This window comes from Macrobrachium nipponense, chromosome 10 (genome assembly GCF_015104395.2).
Source record: "Macrobrachium nipponense isolate FS-2020 chromosome 10, ASM1510439v2, whole genome shotgun sequence".
Taxonomy (NCBI): Eukaryota; Metazoa; Arthropoda; class Malacostraca; order Decapoda; family Palaemonidae; genus Macrobrachium; species Macrobrachium nipponense.
The window spans coordinates 26,703,757-26,725,079 of NC_087204.1; the positions used below are offsets into that span (position 1 = coordinate 26,703,757).

At 43.9% G+C, this 21,323-nt stretch overlaps 1 protein-coding gene across 1 annotated transcript in view; it reads left to right on the forward strand.

Moving 5' to 3' along the window:
- Nucleotides 1-16,803, forward strand: part of LOC135223500 (ADP-dependent glucokinase-like) — a gene marked incomplete in the record, with an annotated part of 132,761 nt that extends 115,958 nt beyond the window's left edge. Inside the window, 1 exon segment of the mRNA XM_064261944.1 lies at nt 14,397-16,803. Coding sequence (XP_064118014.1) covers nt 14,397-14,492 — 96 coding nt within the window.
- Between the last annotated feature and the right edge of the window lie 4,520 nt (nt 16,804-21,323).

Consider the following 21,323-nt stretch of genomic DNA (forward strand, 5'->3'; position numbering starts at 1 on the left):
CGTACGCTGGTCCTGCAGCGCGGGGGGGGGGAGCGTCAGGTCTGTCTCTATATACCTTCAACTTCCTCGGGCTACACCGGGAAGAGCGAGGTATCTAGGAGTGATCGTGAGAGGTGCGCCGCTCACGATCCCGTCACGATGCCGCACGCACCAGGCATGGTCTTAGGACCAGCCAGGTCGTACGCGCAAGTGGCTGGAGGCGACCGTCAGGGGTCTGTTGCTGTTCCTCCTTCTGAAGGAGGAGGGTCTCGAGAGCTGCTCCTGTTGGAGGGACTGGACGGTCCTACTCCTCAGGACGACTGTGACTCCCGAGATCCAGAGGAACTTTGCCCAGGTTATTGCGCTGATTCGTCAGCACAACGACCTGGGGGAAGGATCGCCGCTACCACCATCTGAGCCCACGTCCCGGCTCGAGTCATTTTGGGGGCCCGAAGAGGGAACCCAAAAATGACGGTGGGACTGCCGCGATCGGAGCTTGCAGACTCAGTCCTTGACCAGGTGGAGAATTTCGTCTCAGGACGAGAGGACTCACTTAAGTCAGGACGGTCTTCCAAGCTACTTCCTTCCTCCTCCTCTGCAGCGACAGCGAAGTTCTACGTGCCATCAGTGGATCCAATACCGCCCAAACAGGTTAACCCGGAGCTAGCTAGGCTAACTCCAGGTGTGTCCCTGCAGCAGCTCCTGTCGGAGAACTTGTGGTTCTCGCAGCAGGAGGCACTGGGCCTGGAAGCTAACCGCTATGGCGGCTTTCCAGGCAGTCTCTTGGTTGGATCTGTGGTCCCTCACAGTATCCAAGGTCTGCGGCCCGACTCCGGGGGTGCTGCCCTCGAAGAAGACCCCGCTTCAGGAGACTGTGCCAGTCTGGAGGTAGGGCCATCTCCTACCTCGCCCATCAGACGGCAAACTGTGGGCCAACCTTGGTTCTCCGTCGTAGGGACGCTGTCCTTACACGAGTAGCCAAGGGGGCCGGGCGTGAGGCGGTAAATGGACTCGTAACGGACCAATGAAGAGTTCCTCCGCTCTCTTTCCCGGAGAGAGTGGTGGACGCTGCGGTGGAAAGACGGCGCACTGATGACAGTGACCGTCTGGTTCACCAGGCAGTTACGAAGGTTTCTGGGCAACCTCGTACAACTGCGGCTAAGCCTAAGAGTTTAGCTAGCGCTTCCTCGGCTGCTAATTAAGACGGCTGCTCCATCGAACCGCCCCGAGGAAAGACTCTCCTGCTTCAACTTCTGGTAAAGGGGAGGCCGTAACCACCCGCCCTCCTCCCAGCCCTCCTTTCCCCGAGGAGGTGCTGGGAAGAAGTCGAAGCGAGGTGGGAAACGCTAGGGACGGCGTTCCCCCTCACCAGCTGCCGGAAGTGGGGGGGTGCTAGCGAGCCATTGGGCAACTTGGCAGCGCTACGGTGCCGAGACCTGATAGTAGACGTCCTTCGGGAGGGATATCTACTACCCTTCGAATCTCGACCACCCTCACCTCCAACCCGGTCCATCAAATTCAGACTTATGTGCTGGGATCCTCAAAGGACGACGCTCTTCGGCAGGAGATCAAGACCATGCTGACCAAACGAGCTGTAGAAGTCGTAGTAGATCGGTCACCGGGCTTTTACAGCCGCCTTTTCTTAGTGGAAAAGAAAACATCGGGGGGCTGGCGCCCGGTGATAGATCTCTCTTCCCCTGAACCGATTTGTTCGCCAGACTCGGTTCAAGATGGAGACGGCACGTTCCGTGCTGGACTCCATCAGGGAGAACGACTTCATGCTTTCGGTGGACCTGAAAGATGCGTATTTTCAAATACCCATCCATCAGTCCTCCAGAAAGTACCTCCGCTTCATCTTCGACGGGACGGTAGTACCAATTCAGGGCACTTTGCTTCGGTCTCTCAACCGCCCCACAGGTGTTCACGAGAGTGTTCACGCTGGGTGTCTGCTTGGGCCCATTATCGCACGGGATACTCTTCTGAGGTATCTCGACGATTGGCTGGTCCTGGCGAGCTCCCGCTCGCAGTTGCTGCAGGACAGGGATCGACTTCTAAAGTTTTGTCGCGATCTGGGGATCGTGATAAACCACCGGAGAAGTCCGATCTCGAACCAAGCAGAAGATGAAGTACCTGGGTATGCTGATCGATACTGGTAGCAGCTCAAGTCCGCCCCGCAGACTTGAGGATCAGCAAATTCAGGGAGGCAGCCGGCCGGTTCCTGTCTCGGCAGGAACAGGCAGCTCAGCAATGGCAAGTCGTGATCGGCCACCTGTCGTCACTCGAGAAGTTAGTTCCTCACGGACGTCTTCACCTGCGGTCTCTCCAGTGGAGACTAAGGGAGAGTTGGTCACAGGTAAGGGCGGATCCACCTTACTTCCCCGTGTCCATCACGGAGAAGGTGAGGCAGGGACCTAGCCTGGTGGCTCGACGACAGGAACCTCTTAAGAGGAGTGCCCCTACCGCACTCCCCCCCCGGAGATGCTGCTGTTCTCAGACGCATCGACCGAGGGATGGGGCGCACACCTGGAGAGTTGCTGGCTGCAGGTGTGTGGGACCATCACGACAAGCACCTTCACATCAATGTCCTGGAACTCAAGGCGGCGTTTTACGCTCTCCAAGAGTTCCAAGACCGCTTGATGGGACACTCGGTGGTGTTGATGTGCGACAACACAGTAGTGGCATACGTCAACAAGCAGGGGGGCCTAGTGTCTACTCCCGCTACACCAGTTGACTGTGGCAGGTGCACGGAGTGGGCCCACGGCTCACTCGATAGAGCTGTCAGCACGCTACATTCCAGGCAAGAGGAATGTAGTAGCGGACAAGCTCAGCGTCGGGATCAGGTAATAGGGACCGAGTGGTCCCTACACCCAGAAGTGGCGGAAAGGCTCTTCAACCTATGGGGGCGTCCGGTCATAGACCTGTTCGCCACCGGCACAACAAAAAACTTCAAGTTTTTTGCTCAAGCCCGTTGCCGGACCCATGGGCAGCTGCAGAGGACGTCTCTTCAAACACCCTGGGACAACCTCTTCGTCTACGCCTTTCCTCCCTTTTGTCTGATTCGGAAAGTGATCAGCCGAGCGCTGGTCACTCCCAATCTCAGGATGATCCTGGTGGCTCCCAAACGACCTCAAGCCGTTTGGTATCCGGACCTGCTGGCTCTTCTTGCAGAAGAACCGAGAGAGATGCCCCACTGGCACAACCTTCTAGCCCAGCCACACGTAGAGCGGTACCACCGAGCAGTCCAGTCCCTACAACTTCACGGCTGGCTGTTATCCACCATCTCTTGCGAACGAGCTTTTTCTCGCAGCGCAGCAACAGAGATGGCTGGACACGTCAGACAGTCCTCTGCAGCTGTGTACCAGGGGAAGTGGGCCGTCTTCTGTGGTTGGTGTCGTAGACGGGGTCTATCTCCTCTCAGAGCACTCTCAGCGGTAGCGGATTTCCTCGTGTTTCTTCGCCGAGAGAAGCTCCTCTCAGTACCCACAGTTTAAATATAGAGCTGCACTGGCACTCGTCCTAAAACTGAGGGGACTGGACATCTCGAAACCTCGTTCGAGATCTCCTTGCTAATGAGGAGCTTCGAAAGGTCTTGCCCACCCAGGGAGCTCAGGCCCCCTGAGTGGGATGTGACTCTCGTCCTTAGGAGTTTGACTCGAAGACCATTCGAGCCACTCCGAGAGTCGTCAGCACAGGGATCTGACCCTCAAGACCCTCTTCTTGCTGGCCCTGGCATCGGCGAAGAGAGTAGGGGAACTTCATGGTCTGTCCTTCAATGTTAAACATTCCAGGGGCTGGGGATCTGTGACGCTCGATTTCGTCCGAATTTCGTAAGCTAAGACTCAGAATCCGTCGATCCCTGACGACAGGTTCGTCTTTCACAATCCCCTCCCTAATGGATTTCACCGACAACGATACGGATGAGATGCTGCTTTGTCCTGTGAGGGCGCTACGGCGCTATCTGAAGAAAAACGCGACACCTCAGGCCTGAGTGTTCGACGCCTCTTCGTTAGCACTGGGGTTACCAAGAAAGAAGTATCCAAGAACACGCTTTCTTTTTCTGGCTGCGTGAGGTGATCAGGAGAGCGTACGAGGCTGGATGGTAGTGACGACATCCGTACGCTACCGCACCGAGAGCCCACGAAGTCAGAGGTATTGGACCCTCTTTGGCGTTCCGCAAGAACTTCTCCGTTGGCGCAGGTCCTGAAGGCAGGTGTCTGGGCCAACCAGACTACCTTCACGTCCCTTCTACCTTCGGGATATTGCCCACAAGTCCTTGGATACTTTTTCCTTGGGACCTGTGGTGGCTGCTCAACACGTTGTGTAAGCTTACCCAGCACCCGAGCAGGCAGAACAGCATCGATTCCTGGTGTGACTGTAGGAATGAATGGTTGAATGGAGAGTGCGACTGGCTTCTCTTCTCCATCATTTCTCTCTCTCTCTACCTGTGGGCAGAGGGTCACGGTCGTCACCAGGATGCGGAAGGAATCCGATGCAGGTAAGCTACTCAACCGAGCCCAATCTATCCCTTTAGTTAGGGATAGAAGCAAATATCCTCCACTCCCTCCCAACAAGGGGGAAGGAGTGGATGCCTACTTGAGACAAACCCATAACTTTATGTTGGCTCCTGTACAGGAACAAGTTCTTGCAATGCTGGTACGAAGAGATACGCTTGCCTCTCTCTTAGTACTTGGCTCAGAGGTCTGACCATTGATCCTGCGGTGCACACCCCGATCAATCGGACAGAGGTTTGGATCCCTCCCTTGCTCTTACGACAGGGAGCATTCCAAGGTTGGACGAACACCAGTCTGTTCACCAAAAAGACTCAGATTCCACCCACCAAGAAGTGAGTCTTCCTATTGTTAAAGGACCGAGGGTTTGTATTACGTATCGGAACAAATGACAATTTGTCGAAAATTGCATTTTTCCTAACTATACAAACCTGAGGTCCTTTACATATAGTCCCACCTCATACCACCCCTCACTCTGCAACTTTTTGCATGGGCCTAAAGCAAAAGTGATTCTTCACCGCCGCGCGCGCACGATCGGACAAGCAGTTAACTACCGTTCTCTTCCTTGTTCGAAGCTTACGACCGTCCCAGCTGCCGCTAGTTAACTTCCTATTGTTAAAGGACCTCAGGTTTGTATAGTTAGGAAAAAATGCAATTTCGACAAATTGTCATATTATTAAAAACAAACATTGATACTATAATGTGTAAAAGGTAGTGAAGATAAAAAATTTTTGCTGGTTTTATTAGAACAACTTATGATAAATCAGAGAATAGAGATGTCATATTTCTGTGTACACAGTGTAAAAGTATGATAAATTATTCTTCCAGTGATATGAAATTCATCTCTATTTGGAGCAAGTATGATACCACAAAGTTCATTTAAAGAACGTAAAATATGCTATGGTTGAGCTAATTAACAATTTATATCCCTTTTTAAAAAAAAGTTGGCCTAAATCATAAAATATACTATATAATTTTCTATGACAACAACAGGCATCAACACATATTCAGATTTCATGGGTATGGTGCTTTTAGTAAATCATGAAATTTTTTTTTTAAACAATTAATTTTTTCTCACAAATCCATTTGCTGTTTGTATTGTGAGTACCCCTCTCCCCCATCTTATTTTTTGCAGCTTAAGACCCAGGGATCTTCCCATTTACTTATATTAGTATGGATGGCTGACTACCATTTTCTTTTATTTAAGAGGGACTCCATGGTAGTTAAAAAGTGCTAATTGTAATTAATGATTTCGTTTTGTGGCGGGATCACAAAACAAGTAACCTCCCCACATAAACTTACCTGTCTGGCTATCAAACCCACCCTCAATCACACTTTCCACTTAACACTAAAAAAACACAGCAGGACAACTGCCCCAATACCTACATACAGAACAAAAAACACAAACAGGTACTCACCGCTGGCTTCTGATACCTAGGACTAGGCTGTGCTGTCGTTCCACTGGATAATAGGCTATAGGCTAGCCAACACACAACCACCGCCGACAACAAACACAAATCAACCACCCGGGACCCACACACAAAACTCAATAACCAACGACTAAATGCAGATGAACACTCAACCGCACTGAAAAACACGACAACCACACGACTTACAGCAGTACAACAACCCGCCAAAACCAACCCTGCCCCAACCACCACTAACAGACACCGAAAATGCACCACCAACCTTCTTAACCTCACCACAACCAGACAGACACACGCACAACAACTTCACAACCCCAAAATCTATCAAATAACACCCAAACAATGACACACCAAAGGAAAAACTGCTGCCAAAACCAACACTGACTTGACCAGACGCCTCACTGTTTACAACTCTCGTAACAGACTTCCATTGACTACCTACAGAGCGCCACAACAGACATGCTTCCGACCGCCATCTAACCACTCCCATTCATTCTTCCACAATCTCTCTCTCTCTCTCTCTCTCTCTCTCTCTCACAACCTTTGTAGATGTTGTCAAATATAAACTAAAATTACTCCTCCATATTACCTCCCCCATTACATTTGACAACATCTCCTTACACTCACAACATCCACACTAAATTGCCTTTCGCAACACCCAAGGATGCTCAGATGCAGGTCCCCTGGATCTTGTTTGAGGACCATCATACACTCTTTCAGTTACATTGCCATTCACTTCTTCCAAACCACTTTCTTTCAAACTCCCATTATCTCCCTCACTACCATCCTCCCAAATTCCATTCACTACTTCACCGATGTCTTCCAACTCTGGTTCCAACATCTCCCCTATTTCGGCCACCAAAGCACTCAGTTCATCCATACTTCTGTCAAACTCCTGCAAAGACTTATCCATCCTATCAACCACCTCCTCACTATTCAGTTTTCCTTCTCACTGAAGTCTTACTTGTCCCTGTCAACTCAAACCCACATACACCACAAGTATCATTCATTCCCCCAAAGTCATCCGTAGCACACGCTTTATCAACCGTTTGCACCCTACCACCAACCCCTTTACCATGCCGTTCACGCTTTTCCCTTCCACTTCCCTCTCCCACACTCTTCTGTTTTCTTCCATACTCAACCAACACCAACTGTCGATCTCCCAGACCAATTTGTTCACCAACAGTCGGCTCATACTTATTCACCCTCAACCACTCACTCATCGCATTCTCCCGAACATAGTGTGGTACTTCCCTCCACTTACGGAGCTGGTTATGGTGTGCCCTAACCTCATCCAGTCCCCCACCTACTCGCAAATTTCCCCAAACATAACTCAATCCACTCGGTCCCACTTCCAAATCTCAAAAGGCCCTTCAAATTTCCTCCCTTACTTTTATTCACATTCATTCTTCCCATCTCACCACCTCTTTCAACACCTTATCCCCAATCTTAAAACTCTCAAACCTTTCAACTCGCTTTCTTCCACAAATCCCGATCACCTTCTGAAACAGACCCAACCGCGGTGCTGACAATCCTTTCAAAATTCAACACATATTTACAAGGAGACATACCTATACTCTTCTGCAGTGTGGCGTTATATACCCAAACTGCACGTCCTACATACATATCCCAATCCTTGTCGCTCTTACTCATTATTCGCAAAATCTCAGTCATCGTCCTAACAGTTCCTTTCAGCCAACCCATTCGCACTGGGCATATACGGAGTAGAATACACATGCACAATACCCATTCCTTCAACATTTCTTCAAATTCCCATCCCACAAACTCAGGTCCATTATCACTCAACATTTTTGCCGGCTTACACACACATGGGCAACATCACTTGACCCACCATTCGTGCAACAGTTTCACTCCTCTTATCTTTGATGGGAACCACATAAGCAAATTTACTCATGTGATCCACCATCACAATCATCCCCACGTGTCCTCTCGCAGTCCTGGGCAAAGAAACACAATCAATCACAAGCATTTCAAACGGCTCTTTCATCTGCAATCGCAACACAGGTGGACTTGCATGCACACTCTGATACTTTCCCCTCTGACAGTCTTCACACGTGACAGCCACATCCCCACACAATCTTACTCAACCCAGGAGCATACAATCTCTCTCTCATGACATTCCCACAACTTATTTTTTCCCATATGCCCAAACCGATCATGCACCAACAAACACATACTCACAGCTGACTCAACAGAAAACACTGGCACATACACTTCCTTGTCACACACCCCTTCCTGATAGCAAAAAGTACACTATGTTTTTGCACACACAAAAAACGTTTAGCAACCCTCTTATATACATCCAACTCACATGGCCAGTCTTCCACACGCACTCCTCCCAAAACACATTGTCGCAACACACTTATCTCCAGGCACTTATTTTGCATTTCCTCAATCTCTTCCTCACTCAAACAGATCATTTCTCACTCCTAGCAATATCAATCATACCCACAAAGTTTGCTACAAACACATTACCATCTTGAATCCTAGCTACTTGCCTGCCCCCCTTTCTAAGAATTCCATTTCCTACATCTACGTCTATATCGTGGATCCTCAAAAAATCTATCCCTAATAAAAAACAAGATGGCATATCATTTTCTCCTATAACTATAAAGTTATGCATTACCTCAAGATCTCCAACCTAACCTTTAACCGTACCTCTTCCCATACTAAAACACTTCTTGTCCTAACCCATGTATTCTCACACTTGTAGACTGCCTTTTCACTTCCCAATCACATCTCTCAAGTTCACTCACCACTGACCACTCACCAAGGAAACTTGTGCCCCTGTGTCAACCAAACTACAATACTCACTATCATTTACTTGGACAAAACGTCACCATTTTCCCTCGAGTCCCATGCATACACACATTCACTACCACGTTCACCTGGTTATCCACATCACAATCCTCCTCATCACAGTCATCCCAGCTAACTCCCCATTTCCACAATTCTGACTCAGATCCCCTTCACAGTCCCTTTTTGTAACCAACCAATTACAACCACGTTCCCCCGCACTGAATCATCAAAAACCCCAACGTTCATTACCAGTACTCACCTTCCTCGATATTCAACCGGTCCTGTCCCATCCAAAATACTAACAACACTTTTATTCCAAACAACTCAGCTACTGCTGACAACAATTCATACAACACTTCTCCCTGCCCACCTTGTTCCTCCGCACATGCCACTTCCATTCTGCACATCACTCATCAACTTCACTCGCAACTCATTCACACTACCGGGTACCTCTTCAACCAGACCCCTTACCTTCCAAGTTTTTCAATGCTGAAAACAAACATTCACATTCATGTCATTACCCTTCAAACCTCTCTTTTACAACCAAACCCCTCAGGTACCATATTCGGATCCCAGTCACTTTCACAACACCACTGTCCTTACCATACATCCTAGACATCGTATCAGCAATCACATTTTTACTACGGCACATATTCTAAGCTAAAATCAAACTCACTCAAATCCTCAATTGTCCTCGCAATCCTAGCATTCACACTTTCCTTCTTGATCATATAAACTAACGGCCGATGATCTGTCCTTATGACAAATTTACCCCATACAAAAACACTTTCAACGCTTTCACACAAAACCTTATTGCTGCAAGTCCTCTCAAACCACCGAAATACTTAAGCTCTGCTTTATTAAAAGCTTTACTCACATACGCAATCACTCTCAATTGTCCCTCCCCATTCACCTCTTGCATCTGCCAACCAAGCATCCTCCCATACTAAAACTTACTAGCATCAGCATACCAACTCAAGCTTACTGGCATCCTCACTGTAGTCCGGAAAAGCCAAGGTGACGTCCCTAGCAGGCCTCCTCTTTCAATCTCTCAAATGCTCCCACCATTCGCTCATCCACCTCAGCTTAGTACAAATTTTTCTTCCGGTCCATTCAGTCAACGGCTTCCCTATACCCGAACAATCCCTAACGAACTTCCTCCGAACTCAATCAAACCCAAAAAACCCTTTAACTCCCCGCACGGTCCGGGGGGGACGTGGGAAACTCCTTTACTTTTTCCACAAACTTTTCACTCTTCCTTACACCACTCGCACTCACCTTATGACCAAGAAATTCCACTTCCCCAGCCAACCACGTACACTTCTCCAGCTTCACTTTCACTCCAACCTCTTCCAACCGTTCTAACACCTTCTCAAGCAGTTTCCACATTCTCCTCAACAGTCTCACTTGCAATCAAAACGTCATCTATAAACACAGTCACCTTTCCTTCTATCAAAACCAGCCAAAACTACATTCATCGCCCTCTGGAAGGCAGCAGGCGCATTAGCCAATCCAAAGCTTAACCTCTTGAATTGATAGTGGCAGCTACCACTCGAAAAAGCCGTAACATGCCTGCTCCCTTCCTCAAGAGGCATCTGGTAATAGCCCCTTACCAAATCCAATTTTGTGAACACTCTCATCCCATGCATGCTTATACACACAATCAGACACCACATTCATCGGGAATCGCTCCTTCACAGTCACTTATTCACCTTCCTGTAATCAACACACATCCTCAAACTCCCATCTGTCTTGCGTACTGGGACTATGGGACTATTCCAAGCACTCTCACTCCTCTCGATCACTCCCACTCTCTCAAGTTCCTCACACTGTTCCTCAATCTCTCGGCAATAGGCGCAGAAAAAGTGTCGGGAGGCGCTGATATATGGGGGGTATCGTCATTCAAAAACTATCTTGAACTCTGGGAGCTTAGATCCCCTGAAATCCTCATCACCCCGACTCAACGCACCCCGCCTATCCACAACATCTGCATCAACCGCTCCATCTCGTCATCACAAACATTTTCATCCACCCCAATTCTTTCTCTCAACTCATCATACGTTCCACTCATCACTTTTCTTTCATGCTACCTGTCATCACCTGCCGCACCCTAACATATCTTTCGTCGTCCACATCCACCAACGTATACAACACCCCACAACAATCACCCTCACGTTATACCCCGCTCGCTTTTTCCTAAACACTCGGCAATGAGGCCACAAAAAACCCCAAAAGAGGATTCTCCATATCCAAAATCCCGTCTTACACATGCACCACTCGCTCTTACCAACTTGTTCGCATCCACACCCTCAACCAACATATGCACACTTGTCACCTTTGACAATCCCAAGACTATCGGGCCACGCAAACTTTCACTACTAACAACTTCTCCAACTTGTCCCTCGGCGGCCTTTTACACTCTCTTTCGCAACCAACGGCACTCCCTTCCATATTTTACTGCTTACTCCTCCATCCCCATCCAAGTACAACTCTCCATGTACATTCCCCTTCCTATGCAACTCAATCATATTCCTGCTCGGATGGACCACCATCCCACACTTCTTCAGGAACCTGTATCCTAACAACATATCATACTTATCACTCCTTCCCTCGATCACACAAAAGTCACCTTCATTCATCACTACCTTCGATTTCTACCATTTTCACGCAACATTCCCACCACAGGCATACCCAAAATTTCCTATTCCTCGTACCTCCCCTTTACATTTCCTAATTTCACACTCACTCCGCAACTTGTCACATCCATTTTTAAAAAGAACACTGACACTGACACCCAGTATCAATCAAAGCAACCCCAAACACACCCCTTTGCACCTCACTTTTACACTCATACATTCATGAGCTCTTCCTCCCAAACCCTTTTTCATGCAACAATCCTTCACGCACATGATCACTCTTACTGACCGCAGCGACCAAGAGGACCCACCCAACTGAATCCCCCTTTGTACCTAGTTTTCCCGAACTCCCAACCTGACTCATCCTCTTTCGCCTACACACACTCGCCACATGACCTTCCATTCCACATTCAACACATTTTGCCCGCTGTTCCTTACATCCTAGCATAATGCCCATTCTTCCCGCAATTACCGCAAACCTCAGTCACACGAGTACCTCGACATCCACTTGCTATATGCCCTACTTGCCCACACCTGTAACATTTATATCCCTATCTTTCTTACACTCGCTCACTAAATGCCCTGTTTGCCCACACCCGAAGCAGGCTCCCAACGCCCACCGACATTCATTCTTCCTGTGCCCTAGCTTTCCACATCTGTAACACTGCTGCTCTCGTTTCACGACTAACCGACCCTACTCTTCCAACGCTTGCACTCCGATCTCTCTTAGGGCTAACCATACTTACGTTACTGGCTCTAACGCTCCTATCAACCACTCGCTCTGCCATTCGCCTTGGCCCTTCCAAAACTGCCTCCCTATAGCTCTAAACTCTGGTATAACATCAGCCACTTCAGTCCTAATACTAACACTTCTACTCTCTTTCATACACCTATCCAACTCATAATCCTCTACTATTTCCAAAATGTCGTTCCACGACAACCTTTCATTCGTCCATCGCATTTTCTCCTTACGTTTCAGATTTACAAACTCGTACACACTCAGGCACAGTCGCAACTTCCTCACTAACTCTTTACACTCATTTATCCCTTCGTCCCCAAACTTTTTCCTGGCCAATTGTTTCCAACCTGCACACATACATCGACAACGACCTCCCACCAACATTTCATTCTTACCTCATCAAAACCATGTTTTCTCCTATATCTAACACTACTCCTTATCCTCTTCGCCTGTCCACAATCCTGGCTTTCACACTCTCATACGGCACATTTCCCTACACTCATCATTACCTCATACATATTCAACAAAAATCCCGTCAAAAGCCACCCAACTCTCTTGCCCAGACTCTCTTATTATCCCCATACTTTGCCTCACAATACCTCTCATATTCCTTAAAAAAATCCCCTATGTCCCTACTACCATATTCCTCGTATTGTGCACATCTAGGTATCTCTCTCTATATACAGCCTTCGTACTTCCCGCTCACTCTCACTTTCGCTACTACCATTCTGATCCCTCTTAACCTCGTCCGAATATAGGGAATCAACTTCCATACTAACATCCATGCTCCTCATTAACGCTCTTTCTTACCCTTCTTTCTACCCACCTGTTTCCACTCACCACTATCCAATCACTCTCAGCCCTTTCCCCAATGTATTCAGCCCTAGTCTCATCCTGTCCGTCATCCTTCCTAACCTTCTTTCCCTTAATCGTCTTCTTTTCTCAGCCCCCTTCTTATTCTTGTCCTCAGGATTTATCCTTATCCTGTCTCTTTCCCTTCTTTCCTTTACCCTATCACAACAAGTCACCTTCGTCACTCGTAGTTTCATCCCCTCGCTCTTCCACTGTCTTTACCACTTCTGACCTATCACAAGACCTAGTAGGCCTACCCCCTACAGCTCCCTCTCCCATGAACCCCTTCATCATCTCCTGCACTGCATTCATCATCCCTAAGAATTTTTCATCCATTTTCTCACCATTCAGCTTTCTGCTTCTGCTCCTTTCACTTCTTCTTTCATTTCCACTTTTGCACTCCTTAGCATTCCTCTCATTTCCTCTAACTCGCTCTTCAGCTCCTCACACTCTACCCTCAACTCTCAATTATCCACTTCTAATTGTCCTCTTACTTCCCTCTCAACCTCAACTCCTCCTTCAGCCTCTCCACCTCACTCAATCCTTCCATCTCAAACTTTCTACACCACTCATACACCTAGCCTAGACCATTGTCCTGCAGCTGCCACACCAACAGTCCCTGTTCGGGCGCCAAAAAAATAATGTGGCGGGATCACAAAAACAAGTAACCTCCCCACATAAACTTAACCTGTCTGGCTATCAAACCCACCCTCAATCACACTTTCCACTTAACACTAAAAAACACAGCAGGACAACTGCCCCAATACCTACATACAGAACACACAAACAGGTACTCACCGCTGGCTTCTGATACCTAGGACTAGGCTGTGCTGTCGTCCACTGGATATAGGCTATAGGCTAGCCAACACACAACCACCGCCGACAACCAAACACAAATCAACCACCCGGGACCCACAACCCCACAAAAACTCAATAACCCAACGACTAAATGCAGATGAACACCAACCGCCTGAAAAAACACGACAACCACACGACTTACAGCAGTACAACAACCCGCCAAAACCAACCCTGCCCCAACCACCACTAACAGACACCGAAAATGCACCACCAACCTTCTTAACCTCACCACAACCAGCAGACACACGCACAACAACTTCACAACCCCAAAATCTATCAATAACACCCAAACAACGACACACCAAAGGAAAACTGCTGCAAAACCAACACTGACACTTGACCAGACGCCTCACTGTTTTACAACTCTCGTAACAGACTTCCATTGACTACCTACAGAGCGCCACAACAGACATGCTTCCGACCGCCATCTAACACTCCCATTCATTCTTCCACCAATCTCTCTCTCTCTCTCTCTCTCTCTCTCACAACCTTTGTAGATGTGTCAAATATAAACTAAAATTACTCCTCCATAGTTTGAAAAAATTCATTGTTTTAAAAATGTTATTTTTATTTGCAGATATGCATTGCACCAGTACTCGTTTGTACAGCAGTGCGTCACACAGCTGGCGGTGGTGACAACATATCCGCTGCTGGACTAGTTCTGCAAGTGTAACTTGCAGTGGTCTTGACAACTACCATATTCAAAATGTTTCCTATAAGAAGTGTAGTCCTAAATGATAAAAGTGGTGTATTTTCGTGTTTTGATATGTAGGACAATCAAACTGAACATTCCAACAATGCTGAAATACAGGTTTATTATTCCCTGATATTTTTTACCATGTTGGCTTCAACTTCTGGGTGCTGTCTGATGATTCTTGTTCTGTGTGCCATTAAGAATTCCTAAAATAGGATGTGGTAAAGCTTGAATGTTGAGATAAAATTTTAAAGGTATTTTTAAAAAACTGTTGAGTTTTTATTTCTAATGTTAATGTTTGCTAGGCCTAGAACTTGATTTAATGTACTTAGTTGCTATTTCTGAAAAAAAAGTACTTAACATTTTAGCATATGAAACAGACTACATACATACCTTTTTATAATCATGGATGGCTTCAGGGATTTTATCCCCTTATTTTTTTATGAAAACTGTAGTGCTATTTCTAATGGATATAAATGTATAAATGTAAAAATCATAATAACAGCATTGGTAAGAGTGAGTGAACTGCTTAGTATTTGGAAGTGGCCAGAAGGTGTAATCAACATACCTTGTAGTTTATTGATATTTATAGTAAAATCAGAGCTAGGTGCTAGAATAATTAGTTGTGGAGATACTGTATTGTAATATATATAAATTTAGTGACCTATCTACATTCCTTTCAAAACTGCTTTTAACCTCGCTAAGATTAATGTGAAGAGCTGGTATATTTGTTGATTGTTGTCCGTGGTCATTGGGTTAAATTCAAGTTCCCTGTATCTTTTGAAGTTATGGGTTGTGAGTATCATATTTGGAGGGTAGTTCCTTTCATGGGATAAATTTCAGATCAAGTCTCCTTGTCTTCCAACATCACTGCAGTTTTACAAACACTGCAACAGTGTATAAAGAATATGAGTTTCACCATCAGTCTCTCCAAGCTCTGATGACTAGACTATAAATAGAGCTAATATAAAGAAGAAATATATAAACATTTGTATTTGTATTTAATTGGAATTTTTTTATATATGTATACATTTTTAGCAACAATACCTCAATTCATTGGAAGTATTGTAACTAAACTGTTCAATACATCACTGTAGGTACAACTGTCACATAAGTACTTACATAACTACATACAAATATAATTCGAAACTTGCTACCATTTCCCACTCATATTTTCATGTGTCTATGAGCAAATTACAGTATTGCCAAAGTAAGAAAATTTAATTGAGATCTCTTCATTTACATGAAAATAAAAATCTATGGAATGAGGGGTTCTGTGTTTTCAAATATATGTATACAGTATGTACACTATGTGGTTATATGCATTACAGTACAGTATAGTACATGTGTGAATTATATTCATGTGCACTTGTTTATAGGCATATTGGAGCATCAGTAATATAGAATATGAATACAGAGCAGATGGTGTACATATTTCTAAATACTTGAGGTAATGATACTAGCTGCAAGATTTAGGTACACAATGGAAAATGACATTTTTATTAATGTGTATTTTTCATAGCTAACAAACCTGCGGTCTTAACGTAAGGATAAATCTTCTAGCGCCAGCTGAAAACTGGTAAAAAGCGTAAAAATTGTAGTACAAGGTACTGGTGGCAATGGCGTTTGGCTATTCGGTTGAGAGAGGAGGAAACAACCAACCTATTCTCATCCAAGAAAGCCGTGATGCATCAGTTTCTTCCTTACTACTTTGCTAGAAGGACGTGTTGCTATAGTGTCTATGGATTTTAAAAATGGTACAGTACATACGGTACATATTACCTTTTTTGTCATACATGAAGAGTTAGTGATTTAGAATTTATATTGGATGTATATTTAATAGAAATATTTATTTTGATAAATAGGAATTATTAAAGGAAATAAATACTGTAGCAACCTTCTGCTACGGTGTGCATGTAGCAGTGTGCTTGTTTTATTACAGTTTACGGTAGAGTACATGTTTACTAACAGAGTGAAGGCAGTAGTGTCATTTTTGAAATATCTGATGAGTTTTAAATTCTCTCGTTTTGGAATGCTAATTTTATAGTTTGATGTTCATAATAGATATTTTGTAATACTATTATACCAATTATTTTACAAAAGGTGGAAGAACCGCACGACACGGAGTAGGTTTTATTGTGAGTGAAGAGCTAGCTGGAAAAATTAGTCATCTAGAATTCAAATGTGATAGGATTATTAGCATTTCCTTAAAGTTAGGAACATTTCAAGCCAGCATAATTCAGGTGTATGCACCACAGCAGGGCCGCCCTCAAGAAGAAAGAAGAATTCTACAGACATCTACAAGAAGTAAAAGATTCTGTCCCATATGTAGAGAATACATTAACTAATTGGAGATATGAATGGACATATTGGGCAAGACAGGACAGGCATAGAGAGCATAGGACCATTTAGCATTGGAAACAGAAATAGAGAAGGAGAAAACATAATTGATTTTTGCATACTAAACCAGATGTCCATTATGAACTCTTTCTATAATCATAGAGACAGCCACAAGTGGACGTGGTACCGATGGAACTCTGCTTTAGGAGCATATACTGAAAAATCAATGATTGATTATGGCAATAACAAATAACAAAAATATGGTCAGAGATGTAAAAAAGCATCCCCTCTGTGTCATTCGATTCAGATCACAGGCTTCTCTTAATTAAATTAAAGATGACAAAACCCAAACCAAACTTAAAAAGCCAAGTGAGAGAAAGATTTATTTTAGAGAATATGAGAGAAGAGGAGTGCTTAGTTAGATATCAAAACGAAATAAGTAGAGCTAAACAAATGCAACAGGATAGCAATGACCCAAATGAAAAATGGAGACACTTTAGAATGGCTGTAGTGGGTGCTGCTAATAATACAGTGCAAAAGAAAAGAGTCGAGGTAGGAGGAAAAAACAAACTGCTTGGTGGACCCCCACACTAAAGGCCGCTGTTGCAAACAAAATGAAACTCTTCAGAAAATGGATGAAAACTTTGAATTTGGAAGATCACAATAACTATAAAGAAGAGTCGAGAGAAACGGAAAGAATAAAAGCTCAAACAAAAGAGAAACAGGGAAAGAATAGGAGAAGATCTGGGAAATGATCTCCAAGGTACCAGAAAACTCATATATAGCACTGCCAAAAACTATAGAAAGGAAGCCAACCACCCTCTTATGTAATCAAAGACCTATGGATGGGACAATTTTAACCAAACCCGAGAATTGAATTAGGATGGAAACATCACTTTGAAACACTACTAAAACAACGGAAACATGACCTGAAGAGCATGTAGAATTTGATGTGGTTGGGGATGCAGAACCTGATATAACAACACTGGAGTTAAAAAATGCTCTCAAGAGGATGGAGAAATGGTAAGCCCCTGGAGTGGATACAATACCTGCAGAGTTCCTTAAAAACATTGGGGAGGATGGAGTCATCTGGCTACTAGAGCTAATCGACATACTCTGGAATGGGCAAATGCCACCTGAAGACTGGAGAAGAGATCTAATATGCCCAATCTATAAGAAAGGTGACAAGACAAATTGCAGCAATTATAGAGGAATATCCCTAATGTCATATGCTTTTAAAGTATATGAAAGAATACTTGAAACTAGATTGAGAGGATATGTTGAACAACAAAAGCTGGGTGAATGGCAAAACGCGGTTTTCGACCAGAAGAGGGAGGGAACAACTGATATGATTTTCTCCCTCAAGATGATATTTGAGAAGAGCTGGGAATGGGACAGGGATAGATATATTGCTTTTATAGATCTAGAAAAGGCTTTTGATAGAGTACCAAGAATGAAAATATGGGATGCCCTAAAAGACCCTTATTATGGAATCCCTGAGAAACTTATAAGAGCAATTTATAACACCTATCAAAACATCAGATCCAGAGTAAAACAAATCAAGAGAATGAAGACGGTGTTTGAAATAAAATCAGGAGTAAGACAGGGCAGCGTCCTTTCGCCACTTCTTTTTATATTGTTCTTAGATAAATGTATGAGGGAACTAGGTGAGGATGAAGCTGCAGATATGACCATCAACCTTATGTATGCAGATGACCATGCAATGATAGCCCTCAGCGCAGAATCTCTCCAAGAAAACGTCAACAACTGGAACGCGATCTTAACAGCTAATGGAATGCGGATCAACAAGAATAAGACAGAGATCATGCACTTATCACGAACACCAAGTAACGTAGATGTAGAATTAGAAGGTCAGACATTGAAACAGTGTAGAAATTTCAAATACTTAGGAGTAGAGTTTAGTGACCAAAACGATTCAAAACTGGAAACAACTACCCGAATACAGAAATTCAGTAACAACCTGTATCTGCTCTACCCACTAATGAAAGACAGAAATATACCTCGCAAAGTGAAAACCATATACCTCTCTATTTTAAGACCAATATTGACTTATGGCCATGAATCATGGACATTAACTCAAGAAACTAGAAGCCAACTTCAAGCAGCTGAAATGAAAGCCCAATAACTCATAAAAGGTGTAACAAGACTAGATAGGCTACGAAATGAAGACATTAGAAGAGAACTGGGAGTGGAGGGGATACTAGATTTTGTGGAGAGAGGACAGCTTAGATGGTTTGGACACACCAAAAGAATGGAGGAGGAGCGATATCCTATAAGGTTTTTGGAATGGACACCGGAAGGAAGGAGACCGGTAGGAAGACCAAAAATGAGATGGCTACAAAACATAGAGAGAGGAGAGGCTCTAGTTTGCGGGAAGTTGATGAGTGAGGCTCTATGATGATCGCCAAGATGGAGACTGTTCCTGAAGCAGGACGACTGACAGGCCTGGAGGCCTACCTGGCGTACTGGTGAGAAATGGTGAGAAATTTATATTTTTCATACATGTGAAATCAATTTCTTTTGTTATGAGAGTTAGTACATATTATGAATATGATATAATACTAATTATAATTGCTTACTCATTTCATATACCATTTTGATACAAGCAGAGGTTTAATAGGTAAGGGGCTTTTTATGTTCTCTAATTGAAATTTAGAATGCCTATACTTTGCCAAAGGTGTAGAAAATTTATTACTTATGGTCAAGTTAAACTACTTAATACTGTGATTATATATTTTAATTGCACTGGCTACTTTGGTTTCATGTCACAGAGTCCTTGGTATATTATATGGTTTTGAATTGCTAGCCAAGCCATACATTGTTGGCATGAGTTTGATTTTTCCACTGTGTGTAGCAGGTGTAATTTTGCAGGCCATTTGTAGTAAGTTATTTGGATTTTGAAATTTGATTGTTGGGTAGTTTGTATGTCTTAATTATACACTTGTTGATGATTTTATAACAATGAACCTAGTCTTTTGTATGTGGCCAGTTAGAAGTTGGAATGCACTTTGTTACCTTGATTACAGTCTTATGTGAACGATGTCATAGGAAATATGCCTTACATAAAGCATCAACCATGCCCGATTTGATATGTTCACACAAACATATCACTTTAATCATTAAATTTGAAAAGGAGGCTACAGTGATATATTTCAACTTTTAAGTGACCAGTCAGACAGGATAGGTTATGGGATAGGTTTATTCCTGTGTCGGTGTTTCCAGTTTGAAATGATTTTATAATGAAAAAGCTGCCATGGTTAAAGAAGAGTATTTCTAATACTTAACTCTTTGAAAAAAGGTTCTTGTATTCCATGTGAGGGTAGGTTAGCATTATCGTGACATTTTGTGCTAGTCATGTTCAAGTAATCTGGTATTGGGTGAAAGTTAAGGAATTCTCTCCAAAACTATAGGTTACCAAAAGTAACGAGGTCAAGAGCATTTGTTACCATTCAAAAAATGTCTAGTAACTGAGCTTGTTATGCACTGGGATTTGCGGGAAAACGAACTTGTTACTTTGTCCTCAAACAAGCAATTCTTGATATCTTGAGCTTTTGCATACCCTTGTAGTGAAATTAACAAAATGGAAAGTAGTTGATGTTGTAAGTGCCTTACCTATAATAAATTTTTTATGGGAATTTATGTTAAAAATTTAAAGTGGGTATCAGAACATGAAAACCAGATTTACTTTGCTTGTGCAGTACATACATTGTGCTTTACTCAGTGAAGTTTGTATGGTTTCAACTGGATTATTTTTAATGTGTGGTACCTTGATCAAATTATTTATTTCTCATAATGATAAACTTGTATTTTTTAAATAGTACATATAGTTTTTTAGGAATTTCTTAAACATGTCAATCACAAAGAATGCTTGTGTGTGTTCGTCCATTTTTTTGTATCTATACACACAGTACACAGTACTTTAAATTTAAGTGAAGTTTGGTCTGATGTGTTTTCATTATACAGTAAGTACTCATATGATTAAAGTGGACCCCCCGGATTTGCGGGGGATGTGTACCACACCCCTCCAAGAATAGTTAAAATCCATGAATCCTAAAAGCCCCTCTAAAAACACTTACTGTAGTTCAAACAAAGAAAAAACCCTCTAAAAATGTGTATACCTGAGCATTTTAATAGTTTTATCACAAAAAGTGCATTTAGTTGTGAAAATATGAAAATACAGTAATTAATGAATATTTCTCAGTGAAAAAATACATGAATAGGCGAATTTCCCATGAATGTGTACTAGATATGTCCCATAGAAAAATGTGCAAGTCAGTGCATCCGCAAATTTGGGAGTTTACTGTATAGGTCTAGATGAAAAACTAGACTAAATTGAGGAAACTCAATTAGCCAAGAAAATAGTGACAGCAGTGGATGTTATGGTTATTTAGCATAAAAGTGTGTAAATTTTATTACCAATGTAGAAAGTAGTTGCCAAGCAAATAGATG